At 41.6% G+C, this 22545-nt stretch overlaps 1 protein-coding gene across 1 annotated transcript in view; it reads right to left on the bottom strand.

The window, feature by feature from the left end:
• Nucleotides 1-22545, bottom strand: part of LOC112119086 (dihydropyrimidine dehydrogenase [NADP(+)]) — a 601635-nt gene that overhangs the window by 167377 nt on the left and 411713 nt on the right. Inside the window, exon 14 of the mRNA XM_024217640.3 lies at nucleotides 12349-12513. Within this exon, the coding sequence (XP_024073408.2) occupies nucleotides 12349-12513 (165 nt within the window). The remainder of the gene's footprint in view (nucleotides 1-12348; nucleotides 12514-22545) is intronic.

Below are 22545 nucleotides of genomic sequence, written 5' to 3'. Positions count from 1 at the left end.
GGGGGTTCCAAAGAGGATGGAACTCGGCTGTTCTCAATGGTGGCAGATGACAGAACAAGGAGCAATGGTCTCAAGTTGCAGTGGGGGAGGTCTAGGTTGGATATTAGGAAACACTATTTCACTAGGAGGGTGGTGAAGCACTGGAACGCGTTACCTAGGGAGGTAGTGGAGTCTCCTTCCTTGGAGGTTTTTAAGGCCTGGCTTGACAAAGCCCTGGCTGGGATGATTTAGTTGGGAATTGGTCCTGCTTTGAGCAGGGGGTTGGACTAGATGACCTCCTGAGGTCCCTTCCAACCCTGATATTCTATGATCGTGATCATCTAGTCTGACCTCCTGCACATAGCAGGCCACAGAACCTCACCCACCCAGGGGCAGCTCTAGCTTTTTTGCCGCCCCAAGCACGGCAGGCAGGCTGCCTTCAGCGGCATGTCTGCAGGAGGTCCCCAGTCCTGCAGATTCGGCAGCATGCCTGCGGGAGGTCCGCCGGTCCCGCGGCTTTGGCGTACCCACTGCCGAATTGCCGCCGAATCCACGGGACTGGCGGACCTCCCACAGGCATGCCGCCGAAGGCAGCCTGACTGCCGCCCTCGCAGGGACCGGCAAGGCGCCCCCCGCGGCTTGCCGAGCCAGGTACGCGCTTGGAGCGCTGGTACCTGTAGCTGCTGCTGCACCCACCCACACCTAAAATAGACCCCTAACCTCTGGCTGAGTTACTGAAATCCTCAAATCATGGTTTAAAGACTTCAAGTTACAGGGAATTCACCATTTACATTAGTTTAAACTTGCAAGAGTTCCGTGCCCCATGCTGCAAAGGAAGGCAAAAAACCCCCAGGGTCTCAGCCCATCTGACCCAGGGGAAAATTCCTTCCTGACCCCAAATAGGGTGATCAGTTAGATCCTGAGCATATGAGCAAACTGCTGACAAGGATCCCATGACTGATTTAATTTTAATTTAATGCTGATGTCATAATACAGTAAAGGCAGTGTGGTCCAATGGCTAAGGCACCTGACCAGGAGTTAGGAAAATTGGGTTCTATTGCTGTGTCTAACACTAAGGGCTTGTCTACACATAGAAATTTACCCGCAAAATTATACCGGTATAGTTCTGCTATGTGATCTGAGGTAAATCACTTCATCTTGCTGTACCACTTTTCCCCTCCAACCATTTGACTGTCGCACATATTTAGACAGTAAGCTCTTTGGAGCAGAGATTGTATCTTATGATATGTTTGTACTGTGCCTAAAACAATGGGTCCTTGATCTCAGTTGGGGCCCACTTAAGTGCAACTGTAATGCAAAAACTAACAGCAGCAACAACTGTGAGGCTGAAGGGGAGGGGAGGAAGGATGATTTTCTTGCTTGGCTAAATGTTTTCATTTACAAAACAGCTACAACAAAAGTGAATTGTGTGTACTGGCTATTCTAAAAATAGTTCTGTGTTTGCTGGATGCTTAAAATGAAAATGTCAGTTCAACAACAAAATCGACAGACCACTCCCTGTTCAAAGTAATACTATCAACATGAAATGTTAAAATAAAATACATTCAAAGACATTTCTGTGGGTCCCAACTGAAGCTTCAACTCTAAATATCTAAACTTCAACTAGTTTAAAATCTAAACCCAAATTTTGTATCTCCCAATCCCATCTCTATTAATATTTAGATCACAAGAGGCCTGAATACTTATTTTTTTGTGCCTCAAGGAAGAAAAGATGAGACACAGAGCTTCTCTCCTTAGGCAGAAGAATGATAACTCAAATGCATAATATGGTACCTTTCTGCCAATTTTAAACCAGCCACTGTTGTTATGCACCCATTTTTGAACATACTAGTTATGCCTGCAAAAGTGTACAGGCACCACCTGCAGATGTTTGTGTAAATCAGATTTCTAGTTGTACAGCTCCTTAGTCACCCCACTAGTTTGGATAGGGCTTTGGTGTGTCCAGGAGTAATTGAGTGGGAGGAGGGTGAAATCTCAGCTCCCATTTGGTGGGTAATAAAGTTTTCTGCCCCTAAGGGGTAGCCATTTTGGGCTTCTTGTTTCAGTCCTACCCTTCCCACTCTTAAACTAATATATGCTGGATCTCATATGATACTAGGGGCTAGGCCTGGAAGGGATTGCTCCCGTATGACGAAACTGAAACTACTGGGGTCATCTACCATCAATTACCATCCTGGGGTCTGGTTTTGGAGAGTTTACATTAAAATTGTCACAATATTGGGAGTGTTTTGGTACTGTTTCTGGGCAGGTGTGTTATTTGCTATGGGGCAGTTGCAACCCAAGCTTGGTTCCCCACACACAACTTTTAGACAACTGCAAAGTAGCAGATTTGTTCTGGCCGCTCTCCATCATTACAGAGGGGCAGCCAGGTCAAATTTAAGTGGTGTTGTGACCCCAGGCACCAGGTCACAATGCCACTTTCTCAAATTTGGCCCAGGGCCCCTCTGTCATGATGGCAGGGCAGCTGGGCCAAATCTGCCACCTTAGGCCTATAAGGAGGAGGCAACAGACAATCATGAGTGGCTTCTGGCACTGACCCTTCCTCTTCCTGCCGGCTGGACACAAAGCAGCAGCAATAGCCTGGACCAGCCATCAGTGAGACACCAGCCTCCCCTGCTGCTCCCCCAACTTCTCTGGATAGGACTGGCCCGCCATCTCCCTGTCCCTCTCCAGGATGGGACTGGCCCATTAACCTCCCACAAGCAGCCATGGCCTCAGTGGGGATGGTGATACAATTTTCCCCCATCCCTGAATTTTTCTAAAATGACTCCTGTTCGTTGGTCTGGAAGGATACAACTGAGAACCCTAAAATCCACTGTGCTGCTTGGTCTTGGGCACTCACAACACATGAATAGGTGTGCCTCTGACTGGTGCAGGTTGTGGCTCCCCTCATCTAATCTCTCCTAGTTGAGTTAGGAAGGGGGGGTGCGGGTCAGGATTCTTGGTTGCTGTCAGGAGCCGTTGGAAGGCCTGAGTGTCGAGGAAGCCTGACCTCACTCAAGCTCAGAGACATTGGTGCTGCTACAGATCTGCACTGGAAAAAACATCTTATGTAGTTTGAGGTGATAACGTCAGTTTGGTATAAGTTTGTGGTCTCTTCATTTAACCATATTATGGTTTCTGTGTCTATTTGTTTCTGTGTCCACATCAACAGGTGTTTTGGAGTACAAAACACAAGTGCCCACTCCTGAAAGTGCAATCTGTTGCATATGCAAACAGAGAGCTGACATAAATAGAGGGAAGCTGGGGCTGAGCTGATAGTTTGGCCTTCATTTTCTATGCATGTGCACCCAGCAAAAAGGAAGGTGCTGTAAATTTGGCCCTGTCGAGCTAAATTATGTTCCAAATAGTTTCAAATCAACCCAACAAGGGAAAATGAACTTCTTAGCTCTCCAGTACCACCTGACCAACCGTGGTGATCACCTGGCTACTATATTTATTGGTATCAGGATATAATATATAAGCAACCCGTACACTGCGTGGCTCCCATCAAGGGCAAAAGCCTTTGTGATGCCTTCAAAATACAACCTACTTCTGTCTTTATGGCCCTTAAAAGGCTAGATTAAACCATGGCTGCCACAAATGTTCCCTCATCTTCTGTAATCATAGAGACAGTATCTACATATTTTAAAGTCTCTTAATAAAAAAGCAAAGTCTTACCTCACAGAATAAAACTCAAACATAGCTAACACTTTTTGTGGCTATCTCAATGTTTGCAACCCTAAACCACAACAATCTGTATATCATACAAGGCTAATGGCACTATTCCAAAATACCTAAACCAATCCACACAAGCAGTCCATTTCCTGGACACTACTGTGCTAATAAGCGATGGTCACATAAATACCACCCTATACTGGAAACCTACTGACCACTATACTTACCTACATGCCTCCAGCTTCCATCCAGGACACACCACACGATCCATTGTCTACTGCCAAGCTCTAAGAGACAACTGCATTTGCTCTAATCCCTCAGACAGAGAAAAGCACCTACAGGATCTCTATCAAGCATTCTTAAAACTACAATACCCACCTGCTGAAGTGAAAAAACAGACTGACAAACCAGAAGAGTACCCAGAAGTCACCTACTATAGGACAGGCCCAACAAAGAAAATAACAGAACGCCACTAGCCATCACCTACAACCTATCCTGAAAGATGATCCCTCACTCTCACAGATCTTGGGAGACAGACCTGTCCTCTCTTACAGACAGCCCCCCAACCTGAAGCAAATACTCACCAGCAACCACACACCACAGAACAAAAACACTAACCCAGGAACCTATCCTTGCAACAAAGCCAGATGCCAACTCTGTCCACATATCTATACAAGTGACATCATCATAGGACCTAATCACATCAGCCATGCCATCAGGGGCTCGTTCACCTGCACGTCTACCAATGTGATATATGCCAACATGTGCCAGCAATGCCCCTCTGCCATGTACATTGGCCAAACCGGACAGTCGCTACGCAAAAGAATAAATGGACACAAATTTGACATCAGGAATCATAACATTAAAAAACCAGTAGGAGAACACTTCAACCTCTCTGGTCACTCAGTAATAGACTTAAAGGTGGCAATCTTGCAACACAAAAGCTTCAAAAACAGACTCCAAGGAGAAACTGCTGAACTTGAATTAATATGCAAACTAGATACCATCAATTTAGGCTTGAATAGAGACTGGGAATGGCCGAGCCATTACACACATTGAATCTATTTCCCCATGTTAAGTATCCTCACACCTTCTTGTCAAACTGTCTGAAATGGGCCATCTTGATTATCACTACAAAAGTTTTTTTTCCCTCCTGCTGATAATTGCTCATCTTAATTAATTAGCCTCTTAGAGTTGGTAGGGCAACTCCCACCTTTTCATGTTCTCTGTATATGTATATATACACGTTACTATATGTTCCTTTCGATGCATCTGATGAAGTGGGCTGTAGCCCACGAAAGCTTATGCTCAAATAAATTTGTTAGTCTCTAAGGTGCCACAAGTACTCCTGTTCTTTTTGCGGATACAGACTAACACGGCTGCTACTCTGAAACCAAAATGCAATGCGATTTTTTAAAAATCCAGGCTACAAAGAAGTCAATCATTTGTCTGAAATCCAGTGATTTGCTGATCTCTCTTTCTATTGATAGCATGGCTAGTTCTGACAAGTGTTCCTGGGACATACTATAGTTGAACAAAAATATTTCTTTATATGCTTCAGTTTTGAAAAGCTGCTTTTTGATGAGGCAACTGTCACAGGGACTGTCAGCAATATTCTGAGGGCAGTACACACATTAGAAGCAGCATTGGAAAGACCAGATTATTAAATTTACTTCTGGGGTCCAAGAGCATGATATGAGCAAGGAAGAGTTTTCTCAACTCACTAACATCCTTGACATCTATATCAGAGTTACTTAATCCATGCCTCAGCTGACCACCTGGTACTTTTGTACTTAGACCAATACAAGAACCTAAAATGTATTTATATTCTCCTAGGACCCCAAAAAGTTCCCCATAAACTTTCAGTACTCAACCTGCTGTAACACTGCAAATATTTAATCCTGAATTCTTCTGCAACTATTCTAGGCTTACGCTCACATCTATAATTTTCCAGACATTTTGCTCATTTCACATGGATTTCTGTCAGTGATGCATGACTGACAAATTTTTCTGCAAGCTCTTTTCCATCATTTAGGGCCCCTTCAAAGTCCTCTTCTGCACTGCAGTAGCCCCTAGTGTGTATTCTGGACCAAACTGTTTGCTACATCAGTTCACACATTGAGATTTTGCATAACTTTGCTTACTGTTCTTTGATCTCCAGGAGATGCCATTTAGAGCTGTAAAAGAGTGGAGGAAATTATTTCATCCACTAGACAAAAGTGTGTCTTGTACTTTCTAATAGAGCCAGCAATGCGTGTTGTACATCATTGTAACACCACCCCAAAGCATTTACGCTTTCAATCTTACACTCCCACACTGTGTCAGAGAGGTTGATTTTAATGAGAGACTCTAAAAACTCCCATCAGCTACGGGATGTTGTAAACACATACACATGCTGGAAGAGTCAAAAAAATAATTTAATGTAAGCTGATGATTTAGCAACACAAATCAGAAGGTTTAAGCTATGGCAACTAAGAGCTACATTAAATGTTTTGATGATGAGAATAAGCTGTCCATACACCTTCACTGATGTCCATTCATGTTAACACCATCAGATCCTGGCTCTCTGCAGTCACTGAAGGCAATCTCACAATTGCATTCTTGCAGAAGGACTGTGAAGAGATTTACCTGTTTTACTGGCACATGAGCAGCACACCAGAGATGCACTGCTGCCATAAAAGTTCAGCAATCTCAAGCAAAACTGATGGGCCCATGCAGCTAACCTCCGGAATGTGAGCATAACATTTTTGCACAAAACTCTCTTGCATGGTTTATAATCTTTTTCGACATTCCTCAACAAGTCAGTCATTCTACTGATATATTAAATTCTGAATACTTGTGCTGAGGCAATGGAGTCATAATTCTCAGTACGGATGGGGCTCATTTTAATTCTCAAAATCCCAATATTGTCCATCAAATGCCTCATGTTTTATCAGATAAGTGATTTATTCAACTTTCAGGGGGTCAGTTCTTTCAGTTCTTCATTACAATGCTGGGATTCCATGTAGTGTTGGAACAGAGATTTTATTTGGCCTCTGTCCTAATGATCACTTCACATGGAGCCTCTTTTTCTTCACTTTCATTTATTTACATTATTAATACTCTTATTTCCTCTCAAACATATTTATTTGAAGCTCCCATTTGATAATTTTGGTTTTCATTTCTCTCTTCCTTCACTTTTCTCTGACCAATGCCATGATTTATACAGTCTCTGTTTGGTCATTATTTTGTCTCTGAGACCCATGCATTGATAAGGTTTCCGAATTGTATTAATTCAGACTCACTCCTTTGGTACTCAATACTGTTTGAAAAACAAAAACAAATTGTTCCATCTTTGCCAACTGTTAAGTGGTCTCTCCTTAGTACTAAGGAATAGCGTTTATCTGTTTAGAGTGTACTCTCCCCATTAATAAGTGTGCATTGTGATAAATCCTTAAGTGCTAGATGCCACATATGGACAAAAATGAAAAACAATATTAAAAACCTGAACAGGTTCATGACCAAAATCCGTAGCCAACACTGCAGTGAAGACATTTTGATGTCAGAAAGCCTCTTAATCTTTCAATTCAAGTAATGTGACAAGACAGGCAGGTGGCCCATTCAAACCAGTGAAAAAAGTGACATCTTATGAAATGAGAGGGAGGCCATAAATACAGATAGGCCTAATGCACTGTCACACATAGAACCCCAGTGATTGAAGTGACACTGTCGTGGGTGTCTTGGGCCCTGTGTTTTTAAAAGCTACCTCAGATGAGGTTCTAATGCTACATAATATTTTCTTTAAATGGCCACAACTAAGTTTTCAATTAACACCTCACTGACACGAATGAGGTGCCAGTGGGACAGCATTTACAGAATTGTTCCTGTTGACTGACGGGCAACAGTATTCCGCAATGCTTCAGGCTTCAGTTAATTTTATCCTAAGTAACCTTTCACAATGTAAATCAGTGCTTTGGTCCTCTGTTAACATAGGGTACATCTACAGAACAATTAAACACTCATGGCTGGCCCATGTCAGCTGACTTGGGCTCGTGACACTCATGCTGCCAGGCTGTAAAATTTCAGTGTAGATGTTTGGGCTCAGGCTAGAGACCTGGGTCTGGGACCCTCCCCCCTCACAGGATCCCAGACCGCGGCTCAAGACTGAGCCCAAATGTCTACACTGTAGTTTTGCAGCCCCACAGCCAGAGTCCCACGAGCCCAAGTCAAATAACACAGGCCAGCCACAGGTGTTTAACTGCTCTGTGGACATACCCTATGTTAACAGAGGACCAAAGCACTGATTTACATTTTGAAAGGTTACTTAGGATAAAATTAACTGAAGCCTGAAGTTCGTATGAAATCAAATTTCTTGGTAAATGTGCCCATTCTTTCATTTCTGCCTTTCAAAGAACAAACAGTATGGATATTGAACAAATTCAGGAGAAAACAAACCCCACATAGCCACAGTTTTGCTGGTGCTGCATTGAGAACCTCTGCATTATGACACAAACCCCTTCCACTAAATCAAAACAATCCATTCTTGTGTTATCCCACCATGCGACTGACTCTGAATGTTTGATAACAATCTTCTCAGATATTAAAACCCACTGGATGTAGTTCAGAGAGAGGAAGCCCCTCAGAGTGTTCCTCCTCCATTATTCCAGCAGAGTGATTGGGTTTGCCTCCCCCAGAAATAAGTTGTGGGGCCTTCCCCAAATGCCTGCAGATCAGCCAAAGACCAGTGTTATCTACCATAACAATTGATGCATTTGCAGCAGCACCTTAAAGGAGGCTCCCAATAGTGCAGCGGGCTTTGCTGAATTCAGGGGCAAGAGAAGCAGCCACCTGGAATGGGGGACAGAGGAAGTGCCTAGAGATCACGTATCTAAGACAGTGGGAAGCAAGTGTGAGAGAGCCAAGGGCAATGGCACTCCTTCCTTCCCTTCAAATGGCCCTTCCCCTCCTGGGATGAGAGAGAAGTGCCTGTACAAGGGATCTGCAAACTCCGCCTACAGTCAAATATATTATTAGCTGTGACTTCATCGCTAAGCTGTGCCCACAGGTCTTATTTTGTACAAGGCCCTGGGAAATCTAGTACTAGCCCGAGCCAAAGCTGGGATAATTTTCAGAATTTCCTTTGCACTATAGATGACTATCACCCTAATGGCAACTGAAAGGATGCTAATGAGGGTTTACTTTCTAGAGAGTTAATGCTTAACCCTGTGTGCAAGCAGTTTAGTTCATCTTCCCTTTGTCTAAAAAGAGGTTTTGCCTAAAACTATCTGTATTACAAAGCAAAAGTAATTAAATATCAATTCTGGTTTGATTTTACTATTTACTATAGCAAGATAATTTTCTTTATTGTAAACCACTTTTGTGTCCTCATCTCTGCTTTGCTTTCATTTGAGCGGATAATGTCATTTTTTGCTTGTTAATTAAGTTCACTCACGCAATGCTCAAAAAGTGTTTTTTCCCCCTTTTTAAAAACCTAACAAAACAATAAATGTCTGGTTTAAAACGCTTTTCTAGAGGAATGAACAGGATTGTAGAAAAACAATTTCTGCAAGTTGTAATTATACAGAGCATTTCATAATAAGCATCAAGAGATTTCTACTCAGTGAACAAAAATCTGTTCTCAGTTAGCAATGAATTTACCATTATAATGATTATGGTTCTTAGTTTAATTCATGGACAAATTTGAAAAAAATGCCTGTGAGCAAAGCAGAATTATGCTGCTAGAAGCTACTTTTTGCATATCCATATGTAATGTAAACAACCTCTAAGATTCTATAAAAGTCAGGCAGGGTTAGAATGCTAAAGCAAAATTCATATTCTAAAAGTAGGGATTGGATCAGGAAAAGTTAATCCTCAGAACGGTGACTACTTGGACTCATTTTAATATAGCTCCTGGCTCTCAGAAACTCTACAATTTTCTTAAACTAAACAGTTGCATTTACTACTAATTCTGAATTGGTCTCATCCACAAAATGCTGTAATATATATTCCATGAAAGCTGCAGAACAATGTCTTTCCCAGAGGTAGAGTCATAAATTCTGCTTGGACAAACCATTGTGTACAGTACTCAGAATGGTCAAGTACTCAAATTAAGGATGTTCATTAAAATCAAAATGATAAAATTAAGAAAATGATTTTCATATTCACATTCCCACCTTTTATTCACCCCACTGGGCCTTGGTAATGCAAGAATTACAACACAGTAGCAAATCTTCCACATGCAGCAATATCTAGGTCAAATGGGACATTTGCTCTGCATTTAATTACAACTACTTGATTCATGACATTCCCACACTTTTTTCCTGACAGTTACCTGTATTCACACTTCAGGAATGAGAACTGAAAATGGGAAGAAAGCATAATAAAAGCAAGGAATGGGGGGCAGATGACAGGAAAACTATATATTGTTTGCTTTGAAGAAACAGAAGAAACATAAAAATACAGTAAACGGGAGGTAGTACAAACAAGAAAAAAGTGTTAGCCTGTTTAAAAAGTATATTTAAATATGTAAAAACATGTTATTATAGTTCTGGTTTCATGGAAGATTAAATATATTTGTAGACAAATATTTCTTCTCTCTCTGTTCTTGTACACTCTAGATAGAGGAAATCGATTACATTATAGTTTATTCTCCCACTTGCTGGTGTTCTCTCTCTTGCAATTCCTTAATTCCACACATAACAATGAAGTTTCATCTGAGGCAAACAACTAGTACTCAATGGACAAGGCATTTGTTTCTGCCAGCACATGGATTGATTAATCCTGGCTTCAATGACTCCTTTCCTGGTAGCAGCTGGCAGAGGAGATGGATAAACAAGAGAAAAGAGAGTGTATCCTAAAAATGGTTCCAGTGCATTGAACGCCATTACCTAAAATTCTGAAGTTCCTCTCATAAGTTAAATGTGTTCCTGCTCTGAACCAGGCAGAGCAGGGCCTTGACCCTGAGTATCTGACATCCCAGGGGAGTGCCCTACACACTACAGAGTCAATCTTTCACTCGTGGTTTCTCCCTGCCCCTGGTTGGAACTGTTCCAGTATCTATAAATAATAAAATATTCACTAGGCCAGAGGAAGACTGACTGACTCTATAGCCCTGTGGTTGGGTGCTCACCTAGGATATGGGAAACCCAGTTTGAAGTCCCTGCTCTGCCGGAATCTGAGCAAGGACTGGAACCTAAGTCTCACACATCCCAAGTGAGCACCTTAGCTACCAGACTATTGGCTATTCTGAGGTCTCTCTCTCTTTAATGAAAAATTCTGAAAGGTCTCTGAAGTCCTAGCAAAATGGAAATTTTGTTTACTTGGGAAGCCCTAGCGGTATAGCTTATTTGGAGTATAACTGTGTACCCACTAGGGGTTGTACTGATATAACTATTTTGCTAAAAATTTGCTAAAAAAAATCTCACCCTTAACAGAAAATGTTATTCTGGTACATTATCTGTGCGTAGACCAGGCCTACGTTTATGGGACCTAAATCACCTGCTCAGTCTTGATTAAAGGGTCTAGGCATTTCACAGGTCATTCTGATTATGTAGCTGGCCTATCATGATGATTGGTTATTCTCAGGGATGAGTAGTTCTGTCTGGTTGAACGGAGTTTTCTTAACCCAAACTCAACTCCCTTACCTCTGTTGGTCACGTAATATTGATTTATTGACAATCTATAGTCAGTATTTCACAGATTACGTACTCTCTGCTGATACTTAAAACTCATTCTTGACTGGACTGAATACTTGTAAGGATTTGTACCAAGTGATGAGTGAATGACAATGAAAATAAGATGAAGTACTGTTAGTATGGGAGTCACTGTGTTGTTAATTGTTTTAAGCCTCTAATCACGCTTAACTGGAATTAGAAGTACCCAGAAGACTGAGCAGAATCAGACTAAGCTAAATGCGTGTGAAGGGAGAAATCCATTCCAGCCATGTAAATCTTGAGTTTTCAAGCTCTGTAAAGTTTGGGGGCAGATTGCTTGGGGAAGTGATTTCCACTCTGAACCTAGCACAAGGGTGCTTGGCTGATGCACAGCCATCTCAAAAATACTATTCTAATGGGCTAGAATAGTGGCTGTACCCCATCTATGCCAGCTGCATGGGGTATTGGGGCCACTGGATCTGTCCTTGTCTGCCCCCAAAATGGCATTCTGGGCAGTGTTGGTGTTGCACAGACACCCAACACCATCACCCAGCTGGGAGACTTTCCACATGAGTGCAAAATCAGCCCAACAAAACAAGTATTAATGCATCTCTTTTTTCATTTGTTTGTGTGGTGTCAGCAGGGCCGGCTCCAGGCACCAGGCACCCAAGCTGGTGCTTGGGGCGGCACCTGGAGGGGTGCGGCGCGGCGCTCCGGCCGCCGGGGAGAGAGCCGAGCCCCCGCCGGGGCTCGCCGCCCTGCCCCCGGCGCTCTGGCCGCCGGGGGGGGAGAGGTGGAGAGCCGAGCCCCAGCCGGGGCTCGCCGCCCGGCCCTCGGTGTCAGTGTAGCATCCTTTTACCCAAGCTTGTGATCATGGAGATTGTTCTGAGTTCTTAAGTGGGTGTTTTTTATTTTTTTGTTTTTTGTAGTCTGTTTTTACAACAGCAAAGCGATTGGCAGATTCTTTAATAAAATATATTACATACATCAATATTTATGAATCTATAAACTGAATGCTTTCAATATACATACAGCATTCTTATGTTTGAGTTGTACTTACTCGGTTGGGAAAGTCAGCCTTCAGTTCAGTGATACTTTTACACCAATATTCTGCAGTTTTCTCGCTGATAAGCTCAATATTTAGGAAAGAGCCTTGACCTGGGCCATATATGGGGCCTGATGTAACTCCACGTATAATTCTTGGAGAAACATTGGTTACAATGTCCTGTTAAAACACAGTAAAAAACTTTCAGATTGATTTACAAAGTAAAAAAACAAAAATTACATACCTATAGAGTCTATAAATGGTATATATACTACAATGTATTAATGAAAGGGAAACACCATCCATTTAAAACACACTTCCATCCAAAATTCTATATGCACTTTTGTTGCAAGTAACATCTAAGATTAGAGACTGAAGTAAAAAAATGCTGTTTTTTTCCCCCCGTTTGATTGCTTTATGCATTCCAGAGCACTCTGTGCCAATGTAATCCACTAGTGAGTTGCAGGTCCCCTCCTGCCCATGTTGATCACAGAAGATACGAGTTGTTACAGATCCCAGCTACCAAGCTTTGGCTCCTTAGCTCAAGCTGTAGCAGCTCATGCTTTTAGCTTTGGAAGTCCCTGATTCAATCCCTGGTGTGTCAGTCAAGATGGTGGCTGTCACATAAATCCTAGATAAGCCCACACTTACACGATGGCTCTTATTTTGCCTAACACACTGGGGACTGAACAGGGGATCTCCAGAGCTAAAAGCATGAGTTGCCTGAGCAACGGCCAAGGTTCTGTAGCTAGGGGCTGTCAACTCACCCTCTCCAAACTGGCAGAGACGGGGACCAGTAACACACATTCATTAGTGGGTTTCACTGTTTCCTCTGTATTAGCTGGTTGCCCCTGTTATCTGGGAGTTACTTACATGCACAAAATTGCAGAATCTGGTCCTAAGGATGAAACTGACTAAACTATTATTGAGAGTGCCAGTTGTGGGAGTGGGAATGGAATCCATTCCCCAAACACAGGTGCAGTGTAAACACTATTCTAGCGCAGTGCTTCTCAAAGCCGGTCCGCCGCTTGTTCCGGGAAAGCCCCTGGCGATCTGGGCCAGTTTGTTTACCTGCCACGTCCGCAAGTTCGGCTGATCGCGGCTCCCACTGGCCGCAGTTCGCCGCTCCAGGCCAATGGGGGCTGCGGGAAGTGGCACGGGCCAAGGGATGTGCTGGCTGCGGCTTCCCGCTGCCCCCATTGGCCTGGAGCGGCGAACCACGGCCAGTGGGACCCGCGATCGACTGAACCTGTGTACGCAGCAGGTAAACAAACCAGCCCGAACCGCCAGGGGCTTTCTCTGAACAAGCGGCGGACCGGCTTTGAGAACCACTGTCTAGTGAACAGACTGCTATAGTGATTGGTTACTTTCTAACCCCCTTATCTAGGTGTAGTGGGTTATTGCATCTCTGTAATTACACTGGTCTACAATTTTTGAGAAGTCGTCTGCTTCAGAGATAAAATGTGCTATTTATTATGTATTTTGATGTGCTGAATTCAAATATGACAATTAAAACATCTGATTGGCTACTGTTTCTAAGATATTTAATTTTTTACATTTTATGTCTATGTATATTGTGTAGATAGTAGGGTTTTAATCATAAATTGTAAACCTAGGTCTTTTCATGTGTTTATGGTTGCTTTACATGATAATATTTCACCTGTCCTGTTTATGTAACACTTTAAAAATCAGCAAAAGGGTTATATAAATAACATTTATTATGAAACAAAAGGCAAAAAACTATTCTGTACATAGTTTAGTCCTATTCAGTGTCTACTCGGCGCTTCTTGGCTTGTCTCTTGTATTCATTAAATGGAGCATCTCTTGTCACTGTTTCCACAACACCAGCAATAGTCTGCAAGCATTGATGGGCTCCATTTGCCCTGATAGCGTTTCTCCATTGTTGCAATGTCCTGGTGAAATCGCTCGCCGTGCTCGTCGCTCACTGCTCCGCAGTTCGGTGGAAAAAAATCTAGATGAGAGTGCAAAAAATGTATCTTTAGTGACATGTTGCAACCAAGGCTCTTGTATGCCTTGAGGAGGTTTTCCACCAACAACCTGTAGTTGTCTGCCTTGTTGTTTCCGAGAAAATGTATTGCCACTAACTGGAAGGCTTTCCATGCCGTCTTTTCCTTGCCACGCAGTGCATGGTCAAATGCGTCATCTCGAAGAAGTTCACGAATCTGAGGACCAACAAAGACACCTTCTTTTATCTTAGCTTCACTTAACCTTGGAAATTTTCCACAGAGGTACTTGAAAGCTGCTTGTGTTTTGTCAATGGCCTTGACAAAGTTCTTCATCAGACCCAGCTGGATGTGTAAGGGTGGTAACAAAATCTTCCTTGATTCAACAAGTGGTGGATGCTGAACACTTTTCCTCCCAGGCTCCAATGATTGTCGGAGTGGCCAATCTTTCTTGATGTAGTGGGAATCTCTTGCACGACTATCCCATTCGCAGAGAAAACAGCAGTACTTTGTGTATCCAGTCTGCAGACCAAGCAAGAGAGCAACAACCTTCAAATCGCCACAAAGCTGCCACTGATGTTGGTCATAGTTTATGCACCTCAAAGGTTGTTTCATGTTGTCATAGGTTTCCTTCATATGGACTGCATGACCAACTGGAATTGATGGCAAAACATTGCCATTATGCAGTAAAACAGCTTTAAGACTCGTCTTCGATGAATCAATGAACAGTCTCCACTCATCTGGATCGTGAACGATGTTGAGGGCTGCCATCACACCATCGATGTTGTTGCAGGCTACAAGATCACCTTCCATGAAGAAGAATGGGACAAGATCCTTTTGACGGTCACGGAACATGGAAACCCTAACGTCACCTGCCAGGAGATTCCACTGCTGTAGTCTGGAGCCCAACAGCTCTGCCTTACTCTTGGGTAGTTCCAAATCCCTGACAAGGTCATTCAGTTCACCTTGTGTTATGAGGTGTGGTTCAGAGGAGGAGGATGGGAGAAAATGTGGGTCCTGTGACATTGATGGTTCAGGACCAGAAGTTTCATCCTCTTCCTCGTCTGACTCAAGTGAGAATGATTCTGGTGCATCAGGAACCGGCAGTCCTTCTCCGTGGGATACTGGGCGTATAGCTGATGGAATGTTTGGATAATGCACAGTCCACTTTTTCTTCTTTGACACACCTTTCCCAACTGGAGGCACCATGCAGAAGTAACAATTGCTGGTATGATCTGTTGGCTCTCTCCAAATCATTGGCACTGTAAAAGGCATAGATTTCCTTTTCCTGTTCAACCACTGGCGAAGATTTGTTGCACAAGTGTTGCAGCATATGTGTGGGGCCCACCTCTTGTCCTGATCTCCAATTTTGCAGCCAAAATAAAGGTGATAGGCTTTCTTAACCATAGTGGTTATACTGCGCTTTTGTGATGCAAAAGTCACTTCACCACAAACATAGCAGAAGTTATCTGCACTGTTCACACAAGTACAAGGCATCTCTGCTCACTTTGGCTAAACAGAAATGTGTCCCTTTGCAAAATCAAACACTGACAAATAAGAGAGCACGACACTGTATGATTTCTAGAGCTGATATAGCGCAATTTGTTCAGCAGAGTGATGTAAGCTTCGTTATGATTGCATCATCCATGACTTCTAGGAATAACATGATGCAATTCATATAATGTATGACGCAATACCAGCTTCAGATTGCATCATTCATTGTTTTGCCTAAAAAGCAAGTACTGTCCAAACCCAGTCATAGATTTATTCATAGATCCAGTCAAAGATGTATTTTAGTCATTTCTGGTTTAAATTGAGATCCCTTCCCTTTATAACTCACTTATCCTCCGCCATTCCCAAGTCAAGGGTCGTATATACTGACCCAATAGCATATCTTGAAAACTAGAGCCAATCAACAATTTTAAGCATTATTTTCGTTCTCAGTGACCCAGAATTAGTAAAGTTTGACTACATTTATTTCAGAAGCATTTTGGCTGTAGAGCAGTGTTATGGATCAAGGGCTTTACCACTTTACTGCTCACAAGAGCCCCTCTGTATCCCAGCTATGTCCCCTCTGCAGCATGAAGGGGGTGCAGCCACCCTGGTATGCAGAGGGGCCTACATAGGTTTTTGTGAGCCAATGAATTTTGTAGAAAATGTACGTTCATTATATTTATGCCAGTTCATTGTGGTATATGCAGATATGAGACTGTAATGCCTTTTGTTTTCTATGTCCTACATCTTTAAATTTCTGTGTCGCAAGTTCAGCAGCCATTTTGTTCTCAGTTACTACAGCCTGTGAAAGAGGATAGGCACACACAAACACAGAGCTCTCTCTCTCTCTCTCTCTCTCTCTCATGACAACTTTATTTATGTTCTCTATTGTTGTTTTTCCTTAGTTTAGACTGGAAGTACATATTTTGCTCTTTAAGTGTAAACATACCACTACAAGCTATTTAAGCTATATAAGAAAATCCACATACAAAGTATAATTTAAACAATTTGTTTTTGTTTTAAAGTTAACTCTATGTATGACTGTACAAAAAAACTTTCATGTAGGTCCCAATTTTTCAACTGCATATACCCAGGTACGGCCCTGCATCCCAGTAAAGGCAAACCCTGAGTTTTATACTACACTAACGTCAAAGGGGGGTCTATATGAGAAAAAGTGGTCCAGGCATGTAATAGCAGTATTGGAGCTTCAGCTGTCAAAAGAAAAGGCCCTGGGTATTAGCAGTACCAGTACATCAGACTTCAACATCATAATGATGGAGTAAGGAAGATAGATAAATAAATAAATACATACATAAATAAATAAATAGTAGCTACAAATTCAAATCCAGTGTTGTAAAACATAATTTTCCCCCTCAGATTAATCTAAGATCATCACATCATTTCATAACAAACAGTAAACAAATACAAAATTAACTTGTTTGTTAGGAATAATTAAGCTAGAATTCACAAATGCCTTATATCTATATTAAAGATCTGTAATATTCTGACATTATTTAAATTTAAAGAGAAACATAGATGGAAAAATGCTTCTTTTGCCAATTTCTAATTAAAAATAATTTTGAATAAAGGTCAGTTAGTTAAGGATTTATCAGAATTATTTGTTTAAGTACCCCTCCTCACCATCTTGTCACTTTTAGTGAGATAACATGAACCCCCATTAGTATATAGCAATTAAGGTCAATTTACATATTTTAATTAAGAACCATCCCCTATAAAACAATTAGGGTAATAGGCATACTAACTGGATTTCATAACATTTGGACATTTTTCCAACTAGATAGACAGGAAACCTTAATTAGCATTAATTAGCACTTATCTGCATATGTTTGATAAGGTATACCCTTGCCACAAAAGATTATTTATTCCTGAATCTGCCAAATGCTAGAGTTGCAGACTATAAAAGGACTTTTCCTCACATTGTATGTAAATTTCTGGTAATTTTCATTTGTTTTCACATTTGAATCGTTTTCTCTTTTTCTTTCTCTCTCTCTGTGTACATTGAAATATTTTGGGTAAATATGTACATTCACATACACAGAAATCATACCAAGTAATTTGCATGAGTTAATCTATTACCATTCCCATAATCATTCTGTAATCTCAGAAGAAAACCCATTCGGTCTTCCTACTATTATAATATTCTCTTTTATATTGCAAACATATATTTCACTCAATACCTCAGCTTCACTTTCACTAAAAATTGTCCAGTCAATCCTCTGAACACGACTGAGAGAAAAACAGGATTGCAAATATTGTGGTTAATGCAGATATCATGATAGTTTAGAGCGGGCATGCATTATATTTTCCTCTCCCTTCCACCATCCCTTGAGCATTAGTAAATAATTTCCATTGTCTTCCTATTAAATTACTTCACAAATGCCTGTGCTTTGATCTCAGCCCAGATACTACTCATAACAGAAACGCCACCCACCTGCTTCAGTGGGTGGGGAAACTTGATGGGACCAGCGATGAAAAGGGGACAGCCCCAGTGGCAAGGGTATGAGACACTTGCTGAGGAACATACAATAGCTCCTCCTTCCCCTTTGGAGCCTGTGGCAGCCATTGGCCAGTTGGGGGTGGGGGAGGAGTGTGGATGACTGGGGAGTTTTTTGCCTGCCTTGCAGCACCTTGAAGTCACAGCAGGTTAGGCAGGAATGTGCTTGGTACTCAACTGAGATATCTGGTTGAGTTGTTAATTTGTTGCAACTGGTGGACAGTTTCCAGTGCAATGAAAAGGATAAAATGAATGGTTCCAAGAGATAAAAGACCTGGAATGTTGGTGATGGGTTTTGGGCTCATGAGATAGGGAGAGACCTTGTAGCCCTTGCAGGCTGAGGTCATGACCCTTCTGCAACCTCTGTCCCCCTTGAGGAAGATGGGGGAGGGGGAGTAGGTTGAGCTGAGTCTGGGGTAGGCTGAGGAGAGTCTACCCCATGTTATGGATTATATGGTAGGAGCCCTGTAACTCCTGCACTGGAACCAATTAAATACCTGGTATAGGAGGGTATGGGTGCTGGTCAGGTGACACCCCTCCCCTGTGTTTACATTTAATAAAAGTTGTGGCTTGCTGATTAAAATCCATTCATGTGTCTGTCCTCTTTTCACCGCTGTGCCCACATCAAGCCTGTGTTTCACATCATCCAGATGGAAAAAGGTGCCAGCCCAGCAAGCCAAAGGTGTTAGTCAGTAACCTCAGGGTATTTCTACACTGCAATAAAAGACCCACGGCCTGACCGTGGCTGGCCCGGGTCAGATGGCTTGACCTTGTGGGGCTCAAGCTGCGGGACTATAAAATTGCAGTGTAGCCATTGAGGCTCAGGCTGGAGCCCGGGCTCTGAGACTCAGTGCTGCGGGGTTTTTACTGCAGTACAGACATACCCACACAGGCTTAGGCCATGATAACAGCTCCTGCAGTCTACCACCTTATATGAATATTTTTGTTCTCTCTTTCTTCCAGGATCCTCTTCATTTTCACCAATAGACAGAGTTGCAAGAATGGCATGTAAAATAAAATCAAACAACCAAAAGAAAACAAAATCTTCCCAGTAGAATTAGCATGGAGTATCTATCCAGAACCTCCTTTGCCATCACCTTCCTCCTCCCAATCTCTCATGACAACTAAAAAAGCACAGTAGGGAGTCCATTAGACAGATGATCTAGAGATCACTGGTTCAGAGCTGGGTTTCAGCCAACCTCTTCTCTTTTTCAATGACAGAAATGTGTTTCTAACAACAGCACAGCTTCTCACCAACACTTGCTAAGGCCCTAATTACATGGAAAATTATGTTATCAGAGCTTTTTAAATAGTCTCTTCCAAAACTAGAAGTTCAGATCAGGATAGCTCAGGTATCCTCACTGCTACATCCCCAAGGAAGTGTTAAAGGAGGTTTTTTTTTTGCCACTTTGTTTCAACCTGTGGTTTTCTTCTTATGACTATGGTGTGGGCAAATAACACTACCTGTGATTACTGCTCATCTCTTAATCTTCAAGGAGAGAATTTATCATCATATAAATCTCTGTTTGCTGCTACTGTATTTAAAGAAGTACACGGAAATGGAATCTAAACAGAGAAGCTTGAAAGGTGGCACGTCGTGCCCTGATCCTGATTCTAAAAAGGCTTGTTATGATAAATGGGTAACCTAGATGAATGGAGTTTCCCTGGTCCTTGGATGCAGCTGTAATTTTAGATGACTATGGGGAAGTGAGGAGTTGGAAGGGTGCTGAATACTCATCCCAAAAACCACAGAAACGTTACCCAAGGTGACACCAGTTCCTCTTATCTCCACATGCTATGGAAATAATAACCAGCCAAACTACAGTTAAACAGCATGAAACCTTCATAGCCCTTAAAAAGCAAGGACAGAAGACTCTTAATTAAGAGCCACCCAGACAGTTCAATGCTTGTTTTTGCCCCAAGCTTAATTAAAGACAAAGTCATGGAAAAAAACATGGCTGGGAAATCAGAGCGACAAAGGCAAATAAATACAATGGCCCACAGGACATTTGTTTGTTTCCAGTGGAAGTCTTTCAAACGACTACAGATTTCAGGCTTAGAAAAAACTATCTTCCTCAGTGGACTCCAACCAGACACACATTATGCAGGGGAGCTAAAACAAGCCAAGAGAAAGACAGACAAGGGACTGGATGCAAATGGGATCAGCCTGTGTGGCAGCAATTTCTCAGCCACTGAACCACCAGGGCTACACAAAGGGGGGGGGGGGCGGCTCTTTACCTTTCAGAAAGGACACCAAACAGACACCACATCTCCTCAAATGAAGTTCATCATATTGCCAAAGAAAGCAGCATTTCATAGATGAAAACACCATCATTGCTTAACATCTTTCCTCACCCTCTAGCTGCTTGTGAGCACAGGGTGCATGCTGGGAACGTGACACCATGCTACATTTGGGGATTCCTATTTGTACCTATTCATTTTCATTTTTTAATGAGAACAGTAAATGGAGCTGATTCCAGAGCCTTGACCGAGCTCCATGTGCTCCAGGCCACACTGGAGGAAACATTTTCCACCTAGGTTCCTGAATTCTGAAGTACTATGATGTAGCTGTCCATGAGTTCTGAGAGAAATTCATGAAACTAAAAAACCTGGAAGTTTTCAACAAATTAAATAACAAAGCATACAACCAGTATATCAGCACATGTCTTATTTTATTATATGAATAACTTATTCTACACTGTTCCACATTTTCAGTTAATGATTGCGCTAGATTAAAGTATAATCAAGTCATAACTACATTATGTAGTAGTTGTTTTAGGCCTTCTGTGGACTCAGGAAGACAACACTTCATCTACAGAGTTCACAGTTTTATCTTCACAATGATGTGTCCTAAAAACTTTTTTTAAATAAAAGCTGGAGCAAAATTTTGTGGCAAGAGGCTAGTTGGAGTGAATTATGTAGCTGCAGAATACATGGGTACATAGCCAAATGTCATGCCTCTTCAGTGCATGTAATTATATTGTGCAAACATATTAGAAAAGAAACCTATATGAATTTTGCGTATTTGGCAAGTTTAAATCAGACCTCTGATACCTTTGTATTAATTTGCTGAAGGTACTGACCTTGACACACTTTGCTTTTAGGCACTATTTTGTAAACGGATATCTTAGCTAAAGAGTTTTAATAAACAGCTAAAAGAATTTTTAAAAACGCTTAAGGGAACCAATAATAAACAAATATATTCAGGATCTGGAAGTAAAAAGGTAAGAATTCACTGTACCCTTTTACAAATAAATTAACTTCAGCTTGTTATGCATATATTTGTCACTGAAAAACAGATGTTTTGCTTTACAAATGTTCAGAGGTCTTAGATAAGAATCTTGGTTTTGCTAAAGAAATTGAATCACATTATAAAAAGTGCTATAATATATTCTTTTCTCACTCTGGGTTGCTTTTGAAAGGTGCTGAGAACTCAAAGCTCTCACTGGTTACAAGGGATGTTGAAGGAATTCAGTACATTGCAGCATTGGGCCCCCAAGCCAAGGGAAGTATTTAAGTGCTCAGAACTAAGCTTTTCTCAAGTTTAGAACATGAAACAAACAAAATTGTGTCCAGTGAACTATGTGACCTTTGCCAGTTTCTTTTCATTGGTAAGAGAAAAAGATTTAACCAAATGATCATATTACTACCTTTTAAAAAGTTAATTTATTTGACCTTTCTTTCATCCAGGGAGCTATGATTTTATGTTCACTAAGTGGATAGGTTTCAGAACGTTACTGTGGTTCCTACTTACTAAATGTCAATGAAGGAACTAAGATAGCCACAATGGCGTCATTGTGAACAGGAGGATAAATCTACATGAATATCTTGTTAAGCTACCGTATGTAAAACTATCGAAGTACAATGTACTTGTAGGCAAAGTTAGTACAGAAAATCAATTGTGGTATAAAAGAACAGATTTCCTATTCCCAGAATATTACATTGACTACAGTGCCATCCTTATTATTTAAATATCAGGAGTAGGGTCTCAGAAAATCTACATGAATTTAGGCAAATTATGCTGAATTCCCCTTCCCCGGGTTTTATAAAGTCTATAGGAAAACAAATTCTATGGGGAAAGCATTTCATTTGCTTAAAGCAGGAGGGTCTTGATCTTTCCAATAGCATTGGGCAGTTTTTTTAAAGTTATAAAACCAGCCTTAGTTGCAATGACCCTATACTTTTTCCATTATTATAACTATGCACTTTTGCCATTATTAAAAAAAATAGTATTTTTCA

Source organism: Terrapene carolina, unplaced genomic scaffold, assembly GCF_002925995.2.
Source record: "Terrapene carolina triunguis isolate 2854851 unplaced genomic scaffold, T_m_triunguis-2.0 Scaffold211, whole genome shotgun sequence".
Lineage (NCBI taxonomy): Eukaryota > Metazoa > Chordata > Testudines > Emydidae > Terrapene > Terrapene triunguis.
Note: the sequence above shows the minus strand (reverse complement) of the source record. Positions and strands in the feature narration are given on the sequence as shown.